The following is a 22,165-nucleotide window of genomic DNA, read 5'->3' on the forward strand; positions in this document are numbered from 1 at the left end:
TGAGAGTTCAGTTGCCCAGTGTTAGGAACAGTAACCTAGAATGACACTGCTAGTTGCATTACATGAATTGTGCATAATGTATAATTGGACGTAGGGGTTATACCGATTGATTTGGTCCCCTGTATTTCGTGTTTTTTGACGCATTTCTGTGCACTACTACTACATGTTCGCCATCCAGCTCGCACCTAGCAATGTGGGCAGGGTGTGTGGGGCAACGACGGGGGGCATAGCCCATGGTAACATCCAGTGTTTCATGGGCGTTCCCAGGGGAATCCAGCAACAAGGGGGGGGGGGGGGGATAGTTTACCTCAGCGTATGTCAGCTGTCCGCCTACTTCCCACACTGGGTGCTCACAGATCAGAGATACCATAGCGGTGTCTGTGATCTACATGTGCTTGGAGAAATCATTCCTGTCCCGCACGAAGGCTGCGAATGGACGATTATGCAAATAATCCGTGTGCAGCCCTATGGGAGGATGCGAGGGGGGGGGGGGGGGTTGGCTTTTGGGCCACACGCATTGCTGCAAAATTTAAAGCTTTGCGTATGGACCAGAATGTGTTCAATAGAATAAGGTGGTTCATGTGTGAATAAAGTGTTGTATCTGTGACTGCGTTAGGCATCTGATTGTAAAATAACAACCTTGTAGTCTCCTTTGCTAATCTTGCAACGTGTTTTTAAAATGTCATCAGATTGTTCAGCAAATATAAAACATTGCAATAGCCAATTATTGCACATCAATGGCAACTTTAAAAAAAAAATCCTTTTGCTTATGATTTTCTGTGTTTTAGGTGATGATACCCATTTACATGTTCTGTCTATCTTTAAGATGTCTCTCCTGTATTTCCTTAGACAAAATAATTGTTGGAAGTTACAGCGGATTTCTCCGCTTATTCTCTCCTCATCCTCTGAAAGCTGGAGATGGAATTCAGGCGGAAGATCTGTTGCTTGAGGTTCAGCTGCGCAGCCCAGTTCTCCAAGTAGAAGTGGGAAAGTTTGTTTCGTAAGTACTCCGTATCAACATCGGGAAGGCCTCTGGTTGCAGAACCTTGTGTTAATTAATACCCACTGTATGAAAATTACTGCTAACTAGGTGGCAGCTCCATAACGACTAATGTGGGGTACACACCACGACGACCCGCTCCCGATGCACATTGTGAGCGGGTCGTCAGTGTTTCTGCAGACCCGCTCACGATGATGCGGGGGGGCACGACCCGCTCACGATGTGCACCGTGAGCGGGTCCAATCCGATGGTGACCCGCACCCGGCTGTATGGTCGTTATTCAGATCCTACCTGCAGCAGGTAGGATCTGAATAACGACCGACCGACCCGCGGGACCGCGCATCGGATCGGTATGGGTCCACACCAGGACAGGGCCCAATCAGCACACAATCTACATCCAATTGGTCGGAATTGGATCTAGATTGAGGGGTTCGGGCCCTAGTTGTCCTGGTGTGTACCAGGCATTAGATCACCTTCCATGACACGGCCTTGCATCATGGGTTCTCTGGGGAATTGACAACAGATTTAAAAAAAGAATAAGTGCTATATATATATATATATATATATATATATATATATATATATATATATATATAAAATATTCTGTATGGTCCATATAGCTTTAGACATTTGAAAAAGTAAGTTACTTTCTTAAAAAACTGCATGGTAATGTATAAGAGTTTGCAAAACTTTACTTTTGATATGGCACAGTTGAATGCAGAGCTGCATAATGAAGAAAACAGAGCTGTTGGTGTAACCAATACTTTTCTCTTTAGGGGTGGGATTTAATGCGGCCTGAGTTCAGCGGCGGTGCAGGATGTCTTCCTAAAGGGGCCCATACACGTTGCGATTTTGTGTGCTGTGCGTTTTGTACAGTACAATGGAGCTGTGCTATTTTGCCTCTTCTATGCGATGTGTAATTTGTATTGTGCGATGCAATGCGATTTTAGCCTTTTTTTTTTTTTTTTTACGTTTATAGTCACCTAATGGACATCACATCGCACTGTACTACAAAAGTGATGCGATGTAGCACAAAAAGTACTGCCTGCACATACTTTTTGTGCTATACAATTTTGTACCCGCGGGTACGCGCATCGCATCCCTGCAGGTACATGGTGCGATTATAGCCACATGCGATGTGTTTTGAATTTTGAAAGTTCAAAAAGCATACGATAATTGCAACATGTATGGGCACCTTAACTCAGATGTTGTTTTTTTAAAGGGACAATCAAACCATGCCTTGTAAGTGATTGCCCCTTTAAAAAAAAAAAAACACATCTCAGTTAGGCCGACATTCTGCACTGCCGTTGAACTCGGGCCACATTAAATCCTGCCCTTTGTCTCTCTTGGGGAGACTTTGGGCCTTATTCTAGTTCACTCTTAGAGGCAAATTCCTTCTCAAATGGACAAAACCATGTGCACTGCAGGTGGGGCAGATATAACATGTGCAGAGAGAATTAGATTTGGGTGGGTTTTTCTTCAAAGTGAGATCCATATTGCAGTGTAGAAATAAAGCAGTCAGTATTTTCCCTGCACAGAAACAAAATAACTTGCCCAAATCTAATTCTAGCTGCACCTGTTACATCTGCCCCCCTGCAGTGCACATGGTTTTGTCCATCTGAGAAGGATTTTACCTCTAAGAGTGAACTAGAATAAGGCCCTTTGCCTTGAAGAGTGATAAAGTTCCCGCCTGTCATGTTACAGGCTGTGCTTAAGACATCACAGTTCAGTCAGGACCTACTTGACACCTCTCTCTCGCTCTCTCCCACTCTCTCCCGCTCTCGCTCTCGCTCTCTCCCGCTCTCCCCTGCTCTCTCCCGCTCTCCCCTGCTCTCTCCCGCTCTCGCTCTCTCCCGCTCTCGCTCTCTCTCGCTCTCTCCCGCTCTCGCTCTCTGCCGCTCTCGCTCTCTCCTGCTCTCTTCTGCTCTCACGCTCTCGCTCTCTCCCGCTCTCTCTCCCGCTCTCTCTCCCGCTCTCAGTCTCTCGCTCTCTTCCGCTCTCAGTCTCTCGCTCTCTCCCGCTCTCAGTCTCTCGCTCTCTCCCGCTCTCTCGCTCGCTCGCTCGCTCCCTCTCTCTCTCGCTCGCTCTCGCTCTCTTCCGCTCCCGCTCTCGCTCTCTTCCGCTCCCGCTCTCTCTCTTGCTCCCGCTCTCTCCTGCTCTCGCTCTCTCCTGCTCTCGCTCTCTCCCGCTCTCGCTCTCTCCCGCTCCCGCTCTCGCTCTCTCTTCCGCTCTCGCTCTCTCTTCCGCTCTCGCTCTCTCTCCCGCTCTCTCGCTCTCTCTCCCGCTCTCTCGCTCTCTCTCCCGCTCTCTCGCTCTCTCTCCCGCTCTCTCGCTCTCTCTCCCGCTCACTCGCTCTCTCTCCCGCTCACTCGCTCTCTCTCCCGCTCTCTCGCTCTCTCGCTCTCTCTCCCGCTCACTTGCTCTCTCTCCCGCTCTCTCGCTCTCTCCCGCTCTCTCGCTCTCTCCCGCTCTCTCGCTCGCTCCCGCTCTCGCTCTCTCCCGCTCTCTCCCGCTCTCGCTCGCTCCCGCTCTCTCTCGCTCGCTCCCGCTCTCTCTCGCTCGCTCCCGCTCTCTCTCGCTCTCTCTCGCCCTCTCTCGCTCTCTCGCTCTCTCTCTCGCCCTCTCTCTCGCCCTCTCTCTCGCCCTCCCTCTCTCTCCCTCTCTCTCTCTCTCTCTCCCCCCCTCTCTCTCCCCCCTCTCTCTCCCCCCTCTCTCTCCCCCCCTCTCTCTCTCTCCCCCCCTCTCTCTCTCTCCCCCCCTCTCTCTCTCTCCCCCCCTCTCTCTCTCTCCCCCCCTCTCTCTCTCTCCCCCCCTCTCTCTCTCTCCCCCCCTCTCTCTCTCTCTCCCCCTCTCTCTCTCTCGCTTTCCCTCTCTCTCTCTCTCTCTCCCTCTCGCTCTCTCTCTCCCTCTCATGTAAAATCAGTGCAACTGATATTACATCCGTGCTTGGCAGGATTTTCTATTTATGTAGGTTCCTCTAATAACTGGGTTTATCTGCTTTTTTTTTCTCGATGTGTTTGTTATGTATACTGCAATTGCTCCAGTGGTTTGTTTATGTTCTGAAAAATAACTCTTCCACATCTCTGTCACTGTCACATGTCATGTACGATGCCAAATAAAATGGTTTGGAATTAATTTCTTGTTTCTTGGTATCTTTTCCCCTTCTCTTGTAGGGGTACAGAACTTCTCCATCTCGCTGTATTACATCCAAGAAAGCTGTGTGTCTATTCTGTCTCAGGTGCAGGCTTTTGTATCCCATTAGTATCTTGTTGGAGTATTTTATTACTTATTGCTAATATCAAATCAAAGTTAACCCTTTGAGTGGCAAGTGAATTTGTCAAAATAGGTGTGAAAATTTCCAAGCAAACATTTTTATTCATCATAATGACCTGTAGTATATACCTTATATAGGAAATATCATCTTTTTTACACAACATTTGTACTTTGAATTTGTATAACAAATGTGAGCGATGCTGCCATTTTTAGCATATATTTTGTACATCTCTCACTATAAAAGGCCAATGGGGAAAATTAACTGAACTAGGCTGGCTTGTTTACAGTGCTTCCATCTGTTTCTGCACCATGAATTAACAATAATATAGAAGATGGGATGGGGGAGGAATGCAGAACAACAGAGGAACACTTAAATAATCCTGTTTTTTCCAAATGTAGTGTTCATTCTAGCACCCGCCATATTTGAAAACCCATGCAGTTCCTCTTCCCTGCCTGGAGTGGCGCTGCCTGCTGTGGTGTTTAGCACAGGTTTGGTTTGCATATCAGTGCTGATATACAGACCACACTGTGCTAGAAGCACTACAGCAGACAGCGACACCTCAGGTAGGGAAGAGGAACTGCGAGTTTACATTTTTGTTATTGTTACATACTGTACTCCCCATACTTAGGGGTTATATTGGATGGCATACCGAGAAATTATTGTCCTGTTTTATTTAAATAAAATAAAAGCTCCTTGAAAAATATTATAAATCTGTCCATCTAAAAAGAGGAAACAATGCCTACATCTTGCGCTAGATAAACAAATGTAAAATATTTACATCTTGTTAATGCTCTATTAGTAATACACAAATACAAAAACCAGACTGCGCAATACAGAAAAATATTTCGATATAGAGCAATCAAATTTTGTTGTAAGATCACTGTTTTAACAAGTCGCCAATGATGTAGAATTGTACAGGATGACGTATTAGGGAGTGTTCCTAAAAATACCCTATTACCAAATATCACCCTACAAGAAAAAAAAATGGTCGATCAGTAAATATTTGGCTTTTTTTTTTGATTAAAAAAACAATGCATAATTCATAGAAAAAAATGCCTACAGAATAAAGAAGGTAACAAAGTATACAAAATCACTATACAACTGAGATGATGGTATATTCCTGACAACACCTTTACGGGGGGTGCCGGACGGGGTCCCGACAGTGGGGATCCCGACAGTCATTAACCCGACGTCGGGATCCCGACTGTTAAAACACAGACGACCGGGTTCCCGACGGCCATCGGCCATTTTCCCGCGTGGGGGTCCACGACCCCCATAGAGGGAGAATAGAATAGCGATCCCGCAAGGGGCTTTGTTGCGCTGGCCACGCTGTCTGAGTCCGGACAGTCGGGATAATGACTGTCGGGATCCCGACTTCGGAGAAACATACCACACCCTTTACGCTCAGTTGACAGGATTCCCCCACTTAATATATGGACATGACATCAGGAACTTAATAAGTTTTTTGTGACTTCTTCATGGGTAAGAAACAAAAACAATGCAATGTAGGGTACTTGTGTAAAAGCACGGCGTCCGGCTATGCTACGTTTTTAGCGTAGGCTAAGCTAAGCTATGCTGCGCCTGCCATGCTTCGGGCACTTTATAAAATAAACTCCACGCCGATGTGGATAGTGGGGGTATAAAAAGGTTGCGGGGCACGCTGCGCTCGCCACACTTCGGGCTGGCGTGGATAGTGGGGGTGTTTCAGGAACACATTCACACCTGCCATATCATACATCTGAGACAGTAATGACGACGTGGTAACTGGATTTTAGTTAATAATAATAATAATAATAAGAAGAAAGCAATTTAACAAAGTACAATAATATCAAAATTATCAAGAAGAAAGAAAAAAATGAAACTGTTATTCTTCTGATTCTGCATTGACAGAAACTGCAGCAGAAGTTAATGCAGTTGTGTCTACATCTGTGTCATCTGCTTTGTCAGCCTGTGGGAGCAGAGTTAAGGCATAAAGTATACGCTGGAAAGCGTTTTCTTCGCAAACAGTGTTTCGCCAAATGAATTCCTGTAGGTAGGAGTCCAGATTCTTGCGCTCATAGCCCCTTTGACGTTTGTTATGCCACTTACACGATCCCCAAAGGCGTTCAATGTTTTGGGTGTGAACTCCAGTGTCCGGATCAACAAAATTATAGCGGTGGTTCACCCGTGCATGGTGATACCCTGCCTGCTCACACCAGCAATCCGAATATATGGTTGTCCTCGGTTCTATATATTTGTTGAACCAATGTGCCGCACGGAGACTGACCTTTTTACAGCAGGTTTTAGTGTGGCAGCGCCATATGCACTCCTTCATAGTCAAGCACATGGGGTGTCCATTAACACAGGTTTGTGTCAGTGGCAGCAAATGGTGCTGCTGAAAAAAAGCCAACGACTCCTCCTCTGTCTGCGTCAGGTTAAATATGCTGAGAGGTTCTGCAGCAATTCCTAATTAACAGCGTCAGAAATAATGTAGTCACTTCATCTCTGACTGATGGGTAACTGCGTAACGCTGACTGACTACGCTGGTCGCGGAAACACTACGCTACTTCTGACTGACTACGCGGGCCGTGCGAACACTATGCTGATTTTGACAGGGATGCTAACTACGTAACGGGCGCCATGCTATTACACAAGTACCCAATGTAGTAACTGATCAGATGTACTGGAAATCATTCATAAGGCAATCACAGCAATAAACCCAAATATCAAATTTGGTTGCATTCAGTATGCAGTGCATATTACAGCATGCAGAAAATGCCAGCCGAGTGCCTGGTTCATGGGCCCACCTCAGTGAAGGCTATCTAGGTCATGTGACCCATTTACCCTCCATTCCCTCCTTTTATATTGTACGGCAGGGGCAACTTTCGGAGATTAAGAACAGAGAACAAGTAATCTGCCTTATAGACCGCCATCTACTTTTTATTTCAAAATATATTAAGAAAACAATAATATATGCTAACAATGTGAATACATTAATGCTTAAACACTGTCTAGAGCAGGGCTGGGCAACACCGGCACTCCAGGTGTTGATGAACTACACATCCCAGCATGCCTTGCATCCGTTTCAGCATGGCCTCATAGCAAAACTAATGCAAAGCATTCTGGGATGTGTAGTTCACTAACATCTGGAGGGCCGGTGTTGCCCAGCCCTGGTCTAGAGTATTGTACATGTTAAAAGAACATTGAGGCCTTCAACAACCATAAATCAAAAGTCTACTGTCCACTGGTGTTTTTTCAGATGTGTTTTATGCCATTGTAGCTTTGGTAAAATGCTTGTCTTTTCCAGCATGTACTGTAGATCATTGTTTCTAGTGTTAACAGACCTATTGGAGTTTTTACTTGAATTAGATGATTTTATAGTTTTTCAAAACTGTAGTACAGGTTCACCACTGATTATCCAACACCTCTTTAAATCTGGACATATCAGGCTCTGGAGGGAGTTAGGTTGCGGGGGTGTCTGAGACGCTTTGCAAGAGGGCTTAGTTAGGCTGCGGAAGGGCTCAATTATGCTGCGGGGTACAGTTAGCAGTGGCGTAACTATAGAGGGTGCAGGAGATGCAGCTGCTATGGGGCCCGAGGGCTTGGGGGGGCCCGAAGATGCAGCAGGCAATCCCCTGCAGCCTCTATAGATACAGCACTGCCTGCTAACTTTTTCTATACTTTTTCTTTTTAAAGTAGTGCAGCGCTGAGATGTCAGATCCGGGAATGAGGTGGGTGCTGGGACAGGAAAGGCTGCATTTAGCGCCAGATTAGAGGGCACTGCAGCTGCCCCATCAATTTGCCGGGCGCTCGCATGCTGAGATTGTGCTAACAGCTTGCGCCCGGCGGGCGGCAACTCCCGCAGGGATTTCGGAGAGAGAGCGATCTAAAGCTCAGCTAATAGTAGGTAACGGGAGGGGGGATTATATCTGCCTTAAACTTAAAAACCGTTTTGTGCCTGCTGCCTTCTTCTCACTTGAATATCCCTATCCCTGTGACAGCAGCCCCCCTCTCCCACCTGCGCGTGCCTATAGACCCATCAGCAGGTGACTACCTGCTTCCACCCTCTCACCTGAATGTGCCTGCCACCCCCCCCCTGTGACAGCCTGCCCCCTCACTAAGATGAAAGTACCCCCCCCCCAGTAAGTGTGTGTGCCTGTACAGCCCTTCCTTGCAACAGTTTGCCTCCCTTATCTCACCTGCATGTACCCACCGATCCCCCCACAAGTGACAGCCTGCTTCCTCCACTCTGGTTCGTGAGCATGCCTGCAACCCCCTGCAAGTGACAGCCTGCCACCATTTTCTCCTGCGCATGCCTGTGACACCCCACCCCTGAACCTTCTGTCAGACCTTCCTACCTTCTCTGTGTATGACAGATTTCACTTTTCCTCCTCTATTCTCTTTACACATCTCCCCTCTCTCCTCAGTATGTTGCAGTCTCCCCCTTTCCCCCCTTTGCACCTCTATGTGTTAGCCTCCCCGCATTCTCTCTGCCTTTCTCCTAAATACAGTCCCACTTATACTTTAAGTTACCAATCTGGCCCTGCTTTGTCCACATATGCCCCCTTGTCCGTCCATTCATCTACACACCAATATGGTGCTCTGTTTATCTATGGCCCCTCCCCACCTGTCTGTACATATATGTGTTCTAATATGGTACTCTATCTGTCCATGCCCCCAATCTGTCTATGCCCACCTGTTTTTCCTGCCTCAGTAATGTCCTCCCAGCTTGATCTCCCTCTCTCTCACCCTGACACACACACATTTCTCTTTATTGCCCTCTGACACTGTCTTCCTCTCTCTCCCTGACAATGTCTATCTTTTAGTGTGTACACACGGTACAATTTGCCTTCCGATGTTGACAATATAGTCAACATCGTGTCGGCATCACATGAAGATCGCAAGGGTTTTAACCCTTGTGATCCCGATGCGCGCTCCCGCATCGCATGGCAGAAAGTCTTGGCTGCATTGACTATATAGTGCAGATCTACACTATATAGTCAAAATTGTATGCCATCGCATGCATGCCATGCGATGCGATCGGGAATCGCATTGCACAGCACATCTCACCGTGTGTACGCACCATTAGACTCTCGCCACCATACAGTCCCAGGAAGAGGGGGGGGCCCTATAAAGATTTTTGCTATGGGGCCCATAAAGTTCTAGTTACGCCCCTGACAGTTAGTTTGCAGAGGAGTCCGACTTTGATCAATTTAAGAGCTTCCTGTCGAGGGTGAGGGGGGGTAGGCTGCAGGAGTATTAGCTCTGTATGTACCACCGATAATATAGCAATAAAGGATAATCTGGCACAGTGCTGGATCCAAGGGTGCCGCATTATCGGTGACGAAAATATTCCAGTATTTGGTTTGTGTTTAATAAGTATTAAAAAGAAAGAAAGGTAAATGACAGTGGCTATGCAACCTAAATTAATTGTTGTTTTGGTTGCCTTCCACAGGAAGTTTATCACAGGGACTGGGCAAGATGCGGATTTAGCTAGGGCTTATTTCCGGGGTAGGGCTTATTTTGGACCGTTGTCCAGAAATAAGGGTTGGGCTTATTATCGGGGTAGGTCTTATTAATGGGGAAACAGGGTATGTATTATCGACAAATGGAATGTTTTGCCTTGGCTTAGGCCTTTATTCTGCTTTACTCACAAAGGCAAATTCCTTCTCAAATGGACAAAACCATGTGCACTGCAGGGGGGCAGATGTAACTTGTGCAGAGAGAATTAGATTTGGGTGTTATTTTGTTTCTGTGCAGGGAAAATACTGACTGCTTTATTTTTACACTGCAATATACTGTAGATATAATTTTGAAGTAAAACCTCACCCAAATCTAATTCTCTCTGCATGTGTTACATCTGCCCCACCTGCAGTGCACATGGTATTGTCCATTTGAGAAGGAAATTGCCTTTGTGAGTTAACCAGAATAAGGACCTTAGCGGCAGATGTATTAAGCCTTAACAAGAGATAAATGCAAGGGTGATAAGAAGAGATAAACAGCCAGCTAACTGCCATGTTACAGGCTGTGTTTGAAAAAAGTCAGCAAGGAGCTGATTGGCTGGACATTTATCTCTCTTTATCACACTTACATTTATCTCTTGTTAAGGCTTAATACATCTGCCCCATTGTCTGTTGGAGTTTTGAACCTGGTATCATGCATCTGTGCTGCAGTTCTCATATTTGTATTGTTGTGCATGAAAGATTTCTATTATGTTTATGGCCTACTTATCAAGGAGTCTCCCAAATGTTGTGGAGTACTCCTGGGAGAGTAGGATCCTGCTGCATTCTCATGCAAGTCTACAAAGCACTAGTCATTCAGGGTGACACAAGTCACTCTCCCTTCTGGGATCCCCTTCTGGAGGCACAAAGTAAGTTAATGGCCACCTTCAAGTTTCTGTTTAGAGAAGTCCTATTTAGTAATGCCATTTTGTAAATATCAAATCGGTACTTGTGTATTTTAGCGGCGCCCATCGCATCGCATACCAAAAGGCATGCGATGTGATATCGCGCGATGTTGTACAATGTCATACAATTTTAAAATTGTATGACATTGTATATGGCATACAATGCAATACGATTAAACATTGTATAAGCACCCTAATAAGTGCTTACAATGTTAAATGCACCCCCACGCCCCCCCCCCATTATAAACGTGAACCCGAAGCGTGGCGAGCGCAGCGAGCCCGCGAGGGGTGGCGGTACGCGTCCTACGACCTTTTCATACCCCCACTATTCAAGTCGGCGTGGAGTTGAGAATAGAAAGTGTGGCGAGCGACCGAGCCCGAAACGTGGCGAGCACAGCGAGCCCCGTGAGGGGACGCGGATACCTGTGAAGCCCGCGAGGGGACGCGGATACCTGTGAAGGTATCCGCATCCACTCGCCACGCTTCGGGCTCGGTGGCTCGCTGCGCTCGCCACACTTTCTATTCTCAACTCCACGCCGACGTGGATAGTGGGGGAATGAAAAGGTCGTAAGACGCGTAACGCCGCCCCTTGCGGGCTCGCTGCGCTCGCCATGCTTCGGGTTCACGTTTATAGTGGGGGATTGGCGTGGGGCTGCATTTAACATCGTAAGCACCCGTTTGGGTGCTTATACAATTTTTAATCTTATAGGGGGCCAAAATCTCGTTGCATCGCATTGCATCGCATGCCATCTGGTACACAAGTACCATCAAATGACTCTGCAGTGACTCTTACACAGTTTATAAAATTGCGGTGTGACAAACTGTTGTAGACTACAGCGCTTATTGTTTGCAGTGGTTGTATTGTATTAAAAATGTTGATCCAAACACTGACTTGTTGCAGAATTAATTGCATTAGCTATCACATGATAATTGTTTTCAGCAAGATTTGAATATGTGCTTACCATTAATTGTCACATTTTTTAATGAACATTTTAAATTAACATAATTTATTTTATTGATAAAGGTACATTGGGAAACGTAGAACATGGCAACCAATATCAGATTAAATTGATGTATGAACACAATCTTCAGCGAACAGCTTGCAACATGACTCATGGCCCATTTGGAGGAGTTAAAGGTATTTTGGGAACGAATCGCTTGTAAATATTTCTCTTTGCTAGTGCAGTACTATTGATTTACTGTGAAGTATATTGATATATGTTTTTTTATACTCTAAACACACTAAACCTTTCTATGTATTACTTTTTTTTCCAAGAGGAACACTGTAAAGTCTATGTGTAATGAATTGGGATGAGCGCCCTGCTATTGCCTTAGCTTTATTACTCATGGGGTTGGGTAGGTACAAAAACTATTGGGGGTTTTTGTGTGTGTTTTTTAACATAGTAGGATAAGAGACAATGGGCCTTATTCTAGTTCACTCTTTCTGACAAATTCCTTCTTAGATGGACAAAACCATGTGCACAAAAAAACAAAAAAAAAACAGTACAGATCACGAACACCACAAGGGAGACATGTTCTGGCTAGCGGCACAGATCCTAGGCAGCCATCAGCGGCGCCATCTTAACATTCTACTCACAGGTAGCAGTGGGGGGGGGGGGGGGGGGGGGGGGGGCAGCATACTAGACGCCTGGCTAGAGGGAGAGCTAGTGTGGGTGGTGGTGGTGATGGCGGGGGGGGGGGGGGGGAGAGTCAGTGAGGCTGGGGGAGAATCCATGGGGCCTGGGCCAGAGTTGAACCCTCTCTGGGCCGATAGAGAGGCAGTACCTGCTCCCATGGGGGCCGCCTCCACTGGGTTTGCCCTGAGCTGGAGCATCGGGTGGGGGGCGGGCGGCTCCCACGGTCTGGAGGACTCACTCCCAGTCCTGGCCGGGTTGCGCGGCCTAGTGACGATGGTGGTCCCTCACTCTGAGTCACGCCGGGGGCCGTCGCTCATGCCGCAGCTCCCGGACTCACTCACTGGTCCTGGCCGGGTGGCGCAACCTGGTGATGTGGCCGATGATCGGGTCCTGCGCCAGGGGACACTCAGCAGTCCTCCTCTGAGCTTTCTTTGTCCCCCGTCCACCTCCTCCGTTTCCCTCTGCATCCTCCAACGTTCAGGTGCTTCTCCCTCCGCCGTCTCTACACTCTCCTCCTCCCGGGGCGGAGGATGGGAAATGAACAGAACCTCTATTTAATTAATTGGCTAATCACCACACACAGCATCACCTCTGTCCTAGAGCAGTGCTGCCCAACTGCTCTAGAGGTTGGCAAAAATGTGTGTGCTCTGCATAACTCAGTATAGGAAGCACTGAAAGAAAATAATTGTTGTGTGTGTAATTGTGTGAGGCTAGAACTATAGCACTATGCTGAATGTAGCACTGTAAAAAGTAAATATTTTGCAAGCAGGATATGGTAAAAGCTTAATTACTGTCTTAAATACAACCCAAAGACGAGCTCTACAGTGCAGTTGGCCAAGCAAAACTGCTGTATACCCCACATTATTGCCCGCCATACCGATCGTGATACCCATTATTGCTGCCTCATCACCCCCTATTTCCAGTCATATTCAGACCATATATTGACCTGTACCTCTATAAACAGTGCTGCTCCTACCCTTGCATGCTGTTGGGTCCCATGCCTACCATGCACAACTTTGTGCCAGCAACATGTCCACTAATTCCATGCCTATAATTCATGTAGCTTCGTTTTCATAACACTAATGCTACAATATTCATTCTTGTGCCCCTCTAATGGCTGCTAGGTGTGCGGAGCCAGATTAAAAACAGGGTGGTTCATGGCATCCACACACTTGGAGGCCTCCACACATAACTGCATATCAGCAGCATGGTGGTCACTGTGATATGTGTGAACTATGGTTTATGTGTGGCATAATGTGAACTGGGGCCACTATAGTGTGGGTTGGAAGACTTTGCACAATATACTTTTTAATGACATTGTTGGTACATATCTTGATGATCATTTTATTGGAAGGGGCTCCACACAATTAAGTTGGCCTGGGGCCCCCCACACTCATTTTAATGTGGACCTATAGCCAGATTATGTGTTTCATTAACCTGTTTTTCCTGATAAACCTCTGGTTTGCAGTGTTCTGAGTTTCCCAGTCTTGTTTCTCACAGACTGCATCACCAATTGCACCCCTATGGGAATCTCAGGCTGCCTCAGAGATCACAAACAAGTTGTTAACCCCTCCTGTGCCTGTAAGCTGTACATTTGCAAGCTATCTAGTAAGTTCAGCAAGTATCATCCAGGGTTCTCACCATTCTAGGTCATGGTTGCCTACCTGACCCTCTCCTTCAGGGAGAAAATGCTCTGTTCCTGGACTTCCCTGGTAATGTATGATTGCCATCACTTGTGGGGAAACACCTTTCTTATCACTGAATTAGCTCCCCACAGGTGATGGCAATCATACAATACCAGGGAAGTCCAGGAACAGAGCATTTTCTCCCTGAAGGAGAGGGTCAGGTAGGCAACCCTGTTCTAGGTACTAAGCGCTACAGTAACACTTCGCTCACCTATCATCCAATCCTGTAATGGAGTCTTGGCAGCATTCACTGACTACAATTATCATATAGTCCGTCATTGGTATTTCAGGCACCATCTGGCCAGTCTTCCAATTAGTGCAAGGCCAGATAATTAAAACCTAAGCTCAAGGAATTAAAAATTGCCATGAGGGGACTTCCGGTGAGTGGAGCATCAAGTATGGCCGCGTTTTAACAGGGCTCCAGGGACGGCAGGCTAAAATCATCACCCATCCTCTTGTATAGACCGAAATAAGAGAGTGAAAGTACACCAACGGAAAGAACTCACTGTGCTGAGCAGATTGATGCCTCCCTTGCCCGAAAACATTAACTCTACACCGAAGTCCGGCCACCGACGCAGATGGCTTCTATGACCGCCTAAAGTTTGGCGCGAAAAATGGCGTGGGACTGAGACCCCTGCAAATACGCCTCCGAGCCCTATCTTGGCTCCCCCTGGGATATACATATTCCCTAAAAGAACTTACCAACTGCGACCCGGTGAGTGTCGGCTGTGGGAAACATCTGCAAGCCGGGACCCGGGTAACCGATCGGCGCTGGAGCTCCACGGGCTACATCCCCGGCTATCCACCGCTCTCTAGACATCTTAGAGCCCGCCTGAGCTTGCCGGGGAGTGGAGATCGTCGGCGCTGTGACTGTGACCGGCAGCGGCTCCCCTCCTGTGCCTGCGGACCCTACATGCGACTGGTCGACGGGGCTTTGAAGATCAGCCTTGGGCGGCGCTGCTGCCGGAGCTCGCTCCGGGGAGAGGACCTCCCCTGAATCAGCGTGCCTGCTGGAGATTGTCGGCGGGGGACCGGTCCTGATAGATCTTCCGCGCGGCGGGACGCCCCAGCCGCCTGACAGAGAGAGGGGAGGCTTGCGACCCGGAGGGGCGATACTCTCTCGCAGCCCACCTGGAGGAGAGAACCGGCGCTGAAACGACCTCGTCCTCCGGAGGTAGGAGAACACACCTGCGGCTGATTGGCGGCACCCCAGAGAATAGGGGCTGAGGAGCGCTGTCCATAAAGAAGGGGACCACCTACACACCTCACCTGCAGACCCAGTGGGCCTTAGCACCAGCAAAGTATTCCAACGACGAGACACTGTGGGCCCTCTGCCTAGAAGTGGGGAATTCTGCCCACACTGCTCCACCTGGTGAGCCCCTGAAGCCCCCTCAACGTGAAACACACGGACCGACACAAGTACAGACAAGTACACTTCTCTTGCACTCACGACACAACAGGGATATACCTGATATTGAAGACCTGACTGCCTGATTCTACTTACCCCCGGGGGTGAGGGAGGTGGGGACAGGTTACTGTGGGCACACTTTCACACTTAAGGTACTAAACACCCCAGGCCACAGAAATATTACCTGTGCAGGTAGCTACTACATATAATCTGGGCATTCGCAGCAGAAGGATATCCCTAGAGGACTATTCTGAGTTGGAGAAATTATTGAGGTGCATAGGAGTTTTATTATCCGGGACTTCATCCTCCAAAAAATTGATGCACTGTATATTCCCCTTTATCTGAAGGTTCTTATACCTTCTTAAACAAATTCTGCTTTAACACTGTTGAATGTAATATGGTGTTTATCTGTTGACCACACTCTCTGATACATTTAACCCCTTCCCGACATTTGACGTACATTTACGTCATGGCCGGGATGTACTTCCCGACACATGGCATAAATGTACGTCATGACTTTAAACTGTCACTGCGTCTCGAGACGCAGTGACAGAGGGACGATGTCTGCTGTACCTGACAGCAGACATGTCCCTGCATGCCCAGGGGGGGCTGCGATGTCGCCCCCCCCGTCGGCGATCGCTGTGATTGGCTGTTCAGTGTGAACAGCCATTCACAGCGTTTTCCTGTGTTACCAGCGAATCAGACGCTCGGTAACACAGGTGTCAATCACCGCCGGGCGTCAGGGGGCATGAGGGGGTCATCGGTGACGATGACACCTCACCCCACCTGCCCCCAAGGCTGTGATTGGTCCGTGGGACCCACGGACCAATCACAGCCAAGGCGCGACATTTAAACTAACGGTGACTGCGCTGCAGACGCCATTCCGGTCTGGAATAGCGTGCAGAACGGTCACCGTGCCTATCTGCCGTGATACTGACCTGATCCTTGCTAATACTTACCTGATCCTTGCAAATACCTTACCTGATTACCTGATCACTGCTTGTAGCGTGCTGGACGCTTCCTGGATCTGACTTCTTGGGACTTCCTGCTGCTGCTGCAGTGTGATAGAGAGATAGAGAGATAGAGAGAGAGATAGAGAGAGATAGAGAGATAGTGACAGAGAGAGCTATATTTTGTGTCTGCTACCCCCCCTTTTTGGGGGTGCAGGGGTTTTTTATATATATATAACTGTCAGTGCTGCTGCTGCAGTGTCATAGAGTGATAGATAGTGATAGATAGTGAGAGATAGTGAGAGATAGTGAGAGATAGAGAGATAGAGAGAGATAGTGACAGATAGTGATAGAGAGTGTATATTTTGTGTCTGCTACCCCCCCTTTTTGGGGGTGCAGGTTTTTTTTTATACATATAACTGTCAGTGCTGCTGCTGCAGTGTCCTAGAGTGATAGATAGTGATAGATAGTGATAGATAGTGATAGATAGAGAGAGATAGTGACAGAGAGTGATAGAGAGTGTATATTTTGTGTCTGCTACCCCCCCTTTTGTGCTGATCAGTATATCTGTGCTGATCAGCAACTTTTTGGGGGCGCAGGGTTTTTTTTTTTTATATATACCTGTCAGTTGCTGCCAGTTGCACTGTCAGTTGCACCAAAGGTTGTGCACCTGCTGCCCCTCACTGGTAATCAGTGTTGCATCACTGATCACCTTTTTTTTTTTTTGAGGCTGCTGTGGGGTCTTTTTTTTATTTTTTTTTTACACACACTGTGATTTTGTGGGTGTCCTGTGGCCACTGTGCGCTGATCAGTGACGTACATCACTGATCAGCTTTTTCGGCACAGGGTTGATCTATTTTTTTTTTTTTTGATCAAATTCCTGTTGCCTTTGAGCGCTGTTCAGTGACAGACGTTACTGACCAACATCTGTGCTCAATTTTTGGCGCAGGAGCTTTTTTTTTTTTTTTTTAACCCCTTCAATTTTTTTTTTTTAATTGGGATCAAATTCCTGTATAAAGTATTTTTTTTTTTTCTGCACTACATACACACTACACACTACATACCCCCCGGGTTGAAATAAAGTTTGTACCCCCCCCCTACACTATACACGTGTTGAAACATTTCACTACCAGTAACACAAAAATAAAAATGTCATCCCAAATGTCATCCAGAAGAATGTATTCAGCGGAGGAGGCATATGCCATGCTTGCCTCTGATTCTGACACAGCCAGTGAGGCAAGCGGGGAATTTGAAGGATTCATCTTAAGCTCCTCTTCCTCCTCTAGTGATGAGGGACCCCCTCAAAGACGCCCCCGTAGAGCAGCTGAGACCCCCCCCCCAATAATTGATCTCGTATGGACCCCACCATCAGACAATTTTGAGCCCCAGGTTCCTGAGTTTTTGGCCATGCCAGGAATCCAATTTGATTCCACAGGTCTCAGAGAAATTGACTTTTTCAAATTATTTTTCTCTGATGATTTTATACATTTAATTGTGGACCAAACTAATTTATATGCCCAGCAGTTTATTGCTCAAAACCCCACGTCATCATTTGCTAGGTGGACCCCTGTAGATGCAGTAGAGATGATGACGTTTTGGGGTCTGGTGTTTCATATGGGCATAGTAAAAAAGCCAGAAATTAGGCAATATTGGAGTACAGATGTTCTGTACAGCACCCCATTTTACCGTATGGCCATGCCCCGGGCTCGATTTGAGACGATCCTTAAATTTTTGCATTACAACGATAATGCACAGTGCCCACCCAGAGATGATCCCACCTTTGACCGGCTATTCAAAGTCAGGCCGGTCATTGATCATTTCAGTGCCAAATTTGAAGAGATGTACATCCCAGATAAATTCATTTGCATAGACGAGTCCCTTATACATTTTAAAGGAAGGGTTAAATTCCGCCAGTACCTTCCCAGTAAGAGGGCAAGGTATGGCATAAAAATGTATAAGCTGTGTGAAAGCACATCAGGGTACACCCACAGGTTTAGGGTATATGAAGGGAAGGATTCAAGAATTGAACCGCCAGAATGCCCCCCCTCCCTCGTAGGTGTTAGTGGAAAAATTGTCTGGGATTTAGTGCACCCCTTCCTGGATAAAGGTTATCACCTCTATGTGGATAACTTTTACACCAGCATCCCCCTGTTTAAGGCCCTTGGTTCAAGAGGTACAGCAGCTTGCGGTACTGTGCGCAAGAACCAAAGAGGCCTCCCAAAAACGCACATTGCCCAAGTAATGAGAAGGGGTGAAAGCAGGGGAATATGCACCGAAAATATGTTGTTGGTCAAATATAAGGACAAGAGGGATGTCCTTATACTGACAACAATTCACGGAGACAGTACCACCTCCGTCCCTGTACGAGGTACCAGTACCCACACCTCCAAACCTAATTGTATCCTGGATTACAATAGGTACATGGGCGGAGTGGATCTTTCAGATCAGGTACTGAAGCCGTACAGTGCCCTGCGGAAAACAAAAATCTGGTACAAGAAGCTGGCCGTGTATATCATCCAGATGGCACTGTATAACGCTTACGTGCTATTCCGTTCTACCAGCCAGAGGGGGACATTTATGCACTTTCAAGAGGAAGTCATAAAGGGCCTAATATTTGGGAACCAGCAGGCAGAGGGCCCCAGTACTTCTAGTACTGGCCCCCGTATTGTACCAGGGCAGCATTTTCCTAACGAAATCCCCTCCACTGGAAAAAAGGGCAGGACACAAAAAAGGTGCAAAGTTTGCTATAAAAAGGGAATAAGAAAGCAAACTATTTTCCAGTGTGACACTTGCCCCGACAAACCCGGCCTATGTATAAAGGAGTGTTTTAAAATATACCACACATCTATGGATTTTTAGGTTCATCATTTCACCGTGCTTCGGGGGTCTTGCTAATGCCACATAGCACCCACCATTCATTCCACCAGAATCTAAGCCGCAAAATCCAAAAATCACTCCTTCCCTTCTGAGTCCTGCCATGCACCCAACTGGTATTTTTTGGTCACATGTGAGGCATTGCCGTACTCGGGAGAAATTGGGGCACAGATTTTGGGGTGCTTTTTCTCCTTCATACCTTCTGAAAATGAAAAATTTTGAGCCAGAACTGCATTTTTGTGTAAAAAAATGTAATTTTTCATTTTCACTCACCAGTTGTATCAAAATTGGTGAAACCCCTGGGGGTTTGAAATGTACACTATACCCCTAGATGAATTCCCTGAGGGGTGTAGTTTGCAAAATGGGGTCACTTGTGGGGGGGTTCCACTGTATTGGGGCTTTGGGGGTCTTGCTAATGCGACATAGCACCCACCAACATTCCACCACCAAAAATCACTCCTTCCCTTCTGAGTCCTGCCATGCACCCAACTGGTATTTTTTGGTCACACATGAGGCATTGCCATACTCGGGAGAAATTGGGGCACAGATTTTGGGGTGCTTTTTCTCCTTCATTCCTTGTGAAAATGAAAAATTTTGAGCCAGAACTGCATTTTTGTGTAAAAAAATGTAATTTTTCATTTTCACTGCCCAGTTGTATCAAAATTGGTGAAACCCCTGGGGGTTTGAAATGTACACTATACCCCTAGATGAATTCCCTGAGGGGTGTAGTTTGCAAAATGGGGTCACTTGTGGGGGGGTTCCACTGTATTGGTGCTTGGGGGGTCTTGCTAATGCAACATAGCACCCACCAACATTCCACCAGAATCTGAGCTGCAAAATCCAAAAATCACTCCTTCCTTTCTGAGTCCTGCCATGCACCCAAATGGTATTTTTTGGTCACATGTGAGGCATTGCCGTACTCGGGAGAAATTGGGGCACAGATTTTGGGGTGCTTTTTCTCCTTCATACCTTCTGAAAATGAAAAATTTTGAGCCAGAACTGCATTTTTGTGTAAAAAATTTAATTTTTCATTTTCACTGCCCAGTTGTACCACAATTGGTGAAACCCCTGGGGGTTTGAAATGTACACTATACCCCTAGATGAATTCCCTGAGGGGTGTAGTTTGCAAAATGGGGTCACTTGTGGGGGGGTTCCTAACTTTTAGCATCTTATGGTGCCTAGAAACCTACACGGTGCCTAAAAAATAATCTCATAAAAAGGAGGCTCCAAAATCAAGTAGGTGCTCCTTCTATTATGAAGCCTGTGGTTTGGTCAACGTGCACACTAGGGCCACATATAGGATATTTATGAAAACAAAAGAATTGGGGGAATCAATTTTTAGTCACATTTCTCTAGTAAAATGTACTGTGTTCCTTAGAAAAATGTATTAAAATTTCAAATCTGCAAAAAAAATGAAATTTTGAAATTTCACCTACACTTTGTTTTAATTCCTGTGAAACACCTAAAGGGTTAACAAACTTCCAAAATGCTGTTTTGAATACTGTGAGGGGTGCAGTTTTTGAAATGGTATCATTTATGGGGGTGTCTCACATACAAGTCCCTCAAAGTCACATCAGAACTGAACTGGTCCCTAAAAAAATCAGTGTTTGAAATTTTCTTGAAAATTTGAGAATTTGCTATTCATATTGTAAGCCTCCTAGTGTCCAAAAAAATTAAAAGGAAGTTGAAATAATGATGGAAACATAAAGTAGACATATGGTCTATGTTAGTTATTAACTATTTTGAGTGGTATGATTATTTGTCTCACAAGCAGAAAATTTAACATTTTGCAAATTGCAAAATTTTCCATTTTTTCACGACATTTTGGTATTTTTCACAAAAAAACACAGACTGTATCGACCCAAATTTACCACTAATTTGAAGTACAATGTGTCACGAAAAAACAATCTCAAAATCACTGGGATAAGTAAAAGCAAAAAAAAGTTATCCCCACTTAAGTGGTACATGTCAGATTTGAAAAAAAGGGCTCTGTCAGGAACGCAAAAACTGGCTCTGTCAGGAAGGGGTTAATCTGTGCATATTATACTACAGTTTTCTTTACTATTACTTGCATTACTTAGGCTTTGCTGCCACCTACTGACAAATTCAGATATTACACCTCATCAGCAGTGGACAGTAAAACCATAACTGTGTGTTCAGCTTCATCTTGGTTTAATAATAATTTGTGTCATTACAACACCCAGCTTTTGATAGAAGCTAAGCCGAGAGTTTCTTCATTAGATTGCTGTCTATCGCTTTTATATTTACATAGATTTTAGACATTTCTAAAAATAGAAATAATTTAGTTTAAGCTTTGCTGTTTGTTCAACACTATAGATTATCATCTATAACAACTCGCTACCACATACCAGTTCATTTCAACTGGACGCATATTGGGACTGCCACTAATATTAGATTCACTAAACAGTGACTCCCAGTTGTGTTAGCCAGGTTTATATAGGATCAATCCCCAATACTATACTCACTAAGATTTAAATGACAATGATATATTCGGACACGCACTGAAGCAAGCTCCTTTTCACGCGGGGGAAATAAAAAAAAAAAAGGGGGGGGGGGGTCGCTGCTTATCTTACAAGGACTCCTACAAACTATCACTCGTCTAATAGTATTTCAACACACACCACGTAGTGGGCCCATAGGGCATGGAGAGATTTATTGAGAAGTCTACTCCTGATACAGCTTCATCTTCCACTAAACATGGGACGCCAAAAATCACAGAATAATAAGGGGGCGGCCAACCCCAGACCTAGTGGCTCGGAGAGCCTTACACGCCCTCCATCACCACCCACACTTACAGTCATCCCTGTGAAGTCTCTTCCACTGGCAGCAATGGCCAAGGAAATGACTAACATAATGATGCCTCTTATTGACAAACGTCTAGATGACGTGAATACAAAATTAGACGCTACCCTAGCAAAAATTGATACACAC

General features: G+C 46.2%; 1 protein-coding gene across 1 annotated transcript in view; it reads left to right on the top strand.

Moving 5' to 3' along the window:
* The window catches only part of LOC146005778 (protein PTHB1-like), a 489,046-nt gene that overhangs the window by 3,706 nt on the left and 463,175 nt on the right, over positions 1-22,165 (top strand). The window contains exons 2-4 of the mRNA XM_083145203.1: positions 850-1,000; positions 4,174-4,238; positions 11,684-11,797. Coding sequence (XP_083001329.1) covers positions 850-1,000; positions 4,174-4,238; positions 11,684-11,797 — 330 coding nt within the window. The remainder of the gene's footprint in view (positions 1-849; positions 1,001-4,173; positions 4,239-11,683; positions 11,798-22,165) is intronic.

This window comes from Crinia signifera, chromosome 5 (assembly GCF_055691185.1).
Source record: "Crinia signifera chromosome 5, ASM5569118v1, whole genome shotgun sequence".
NCBI classification, from domain to species: Eukaryota; Metazoa; Chordata; class Amphibia; order Anura; family Myobatrachidae; genus Crinia; species Crinia signifera.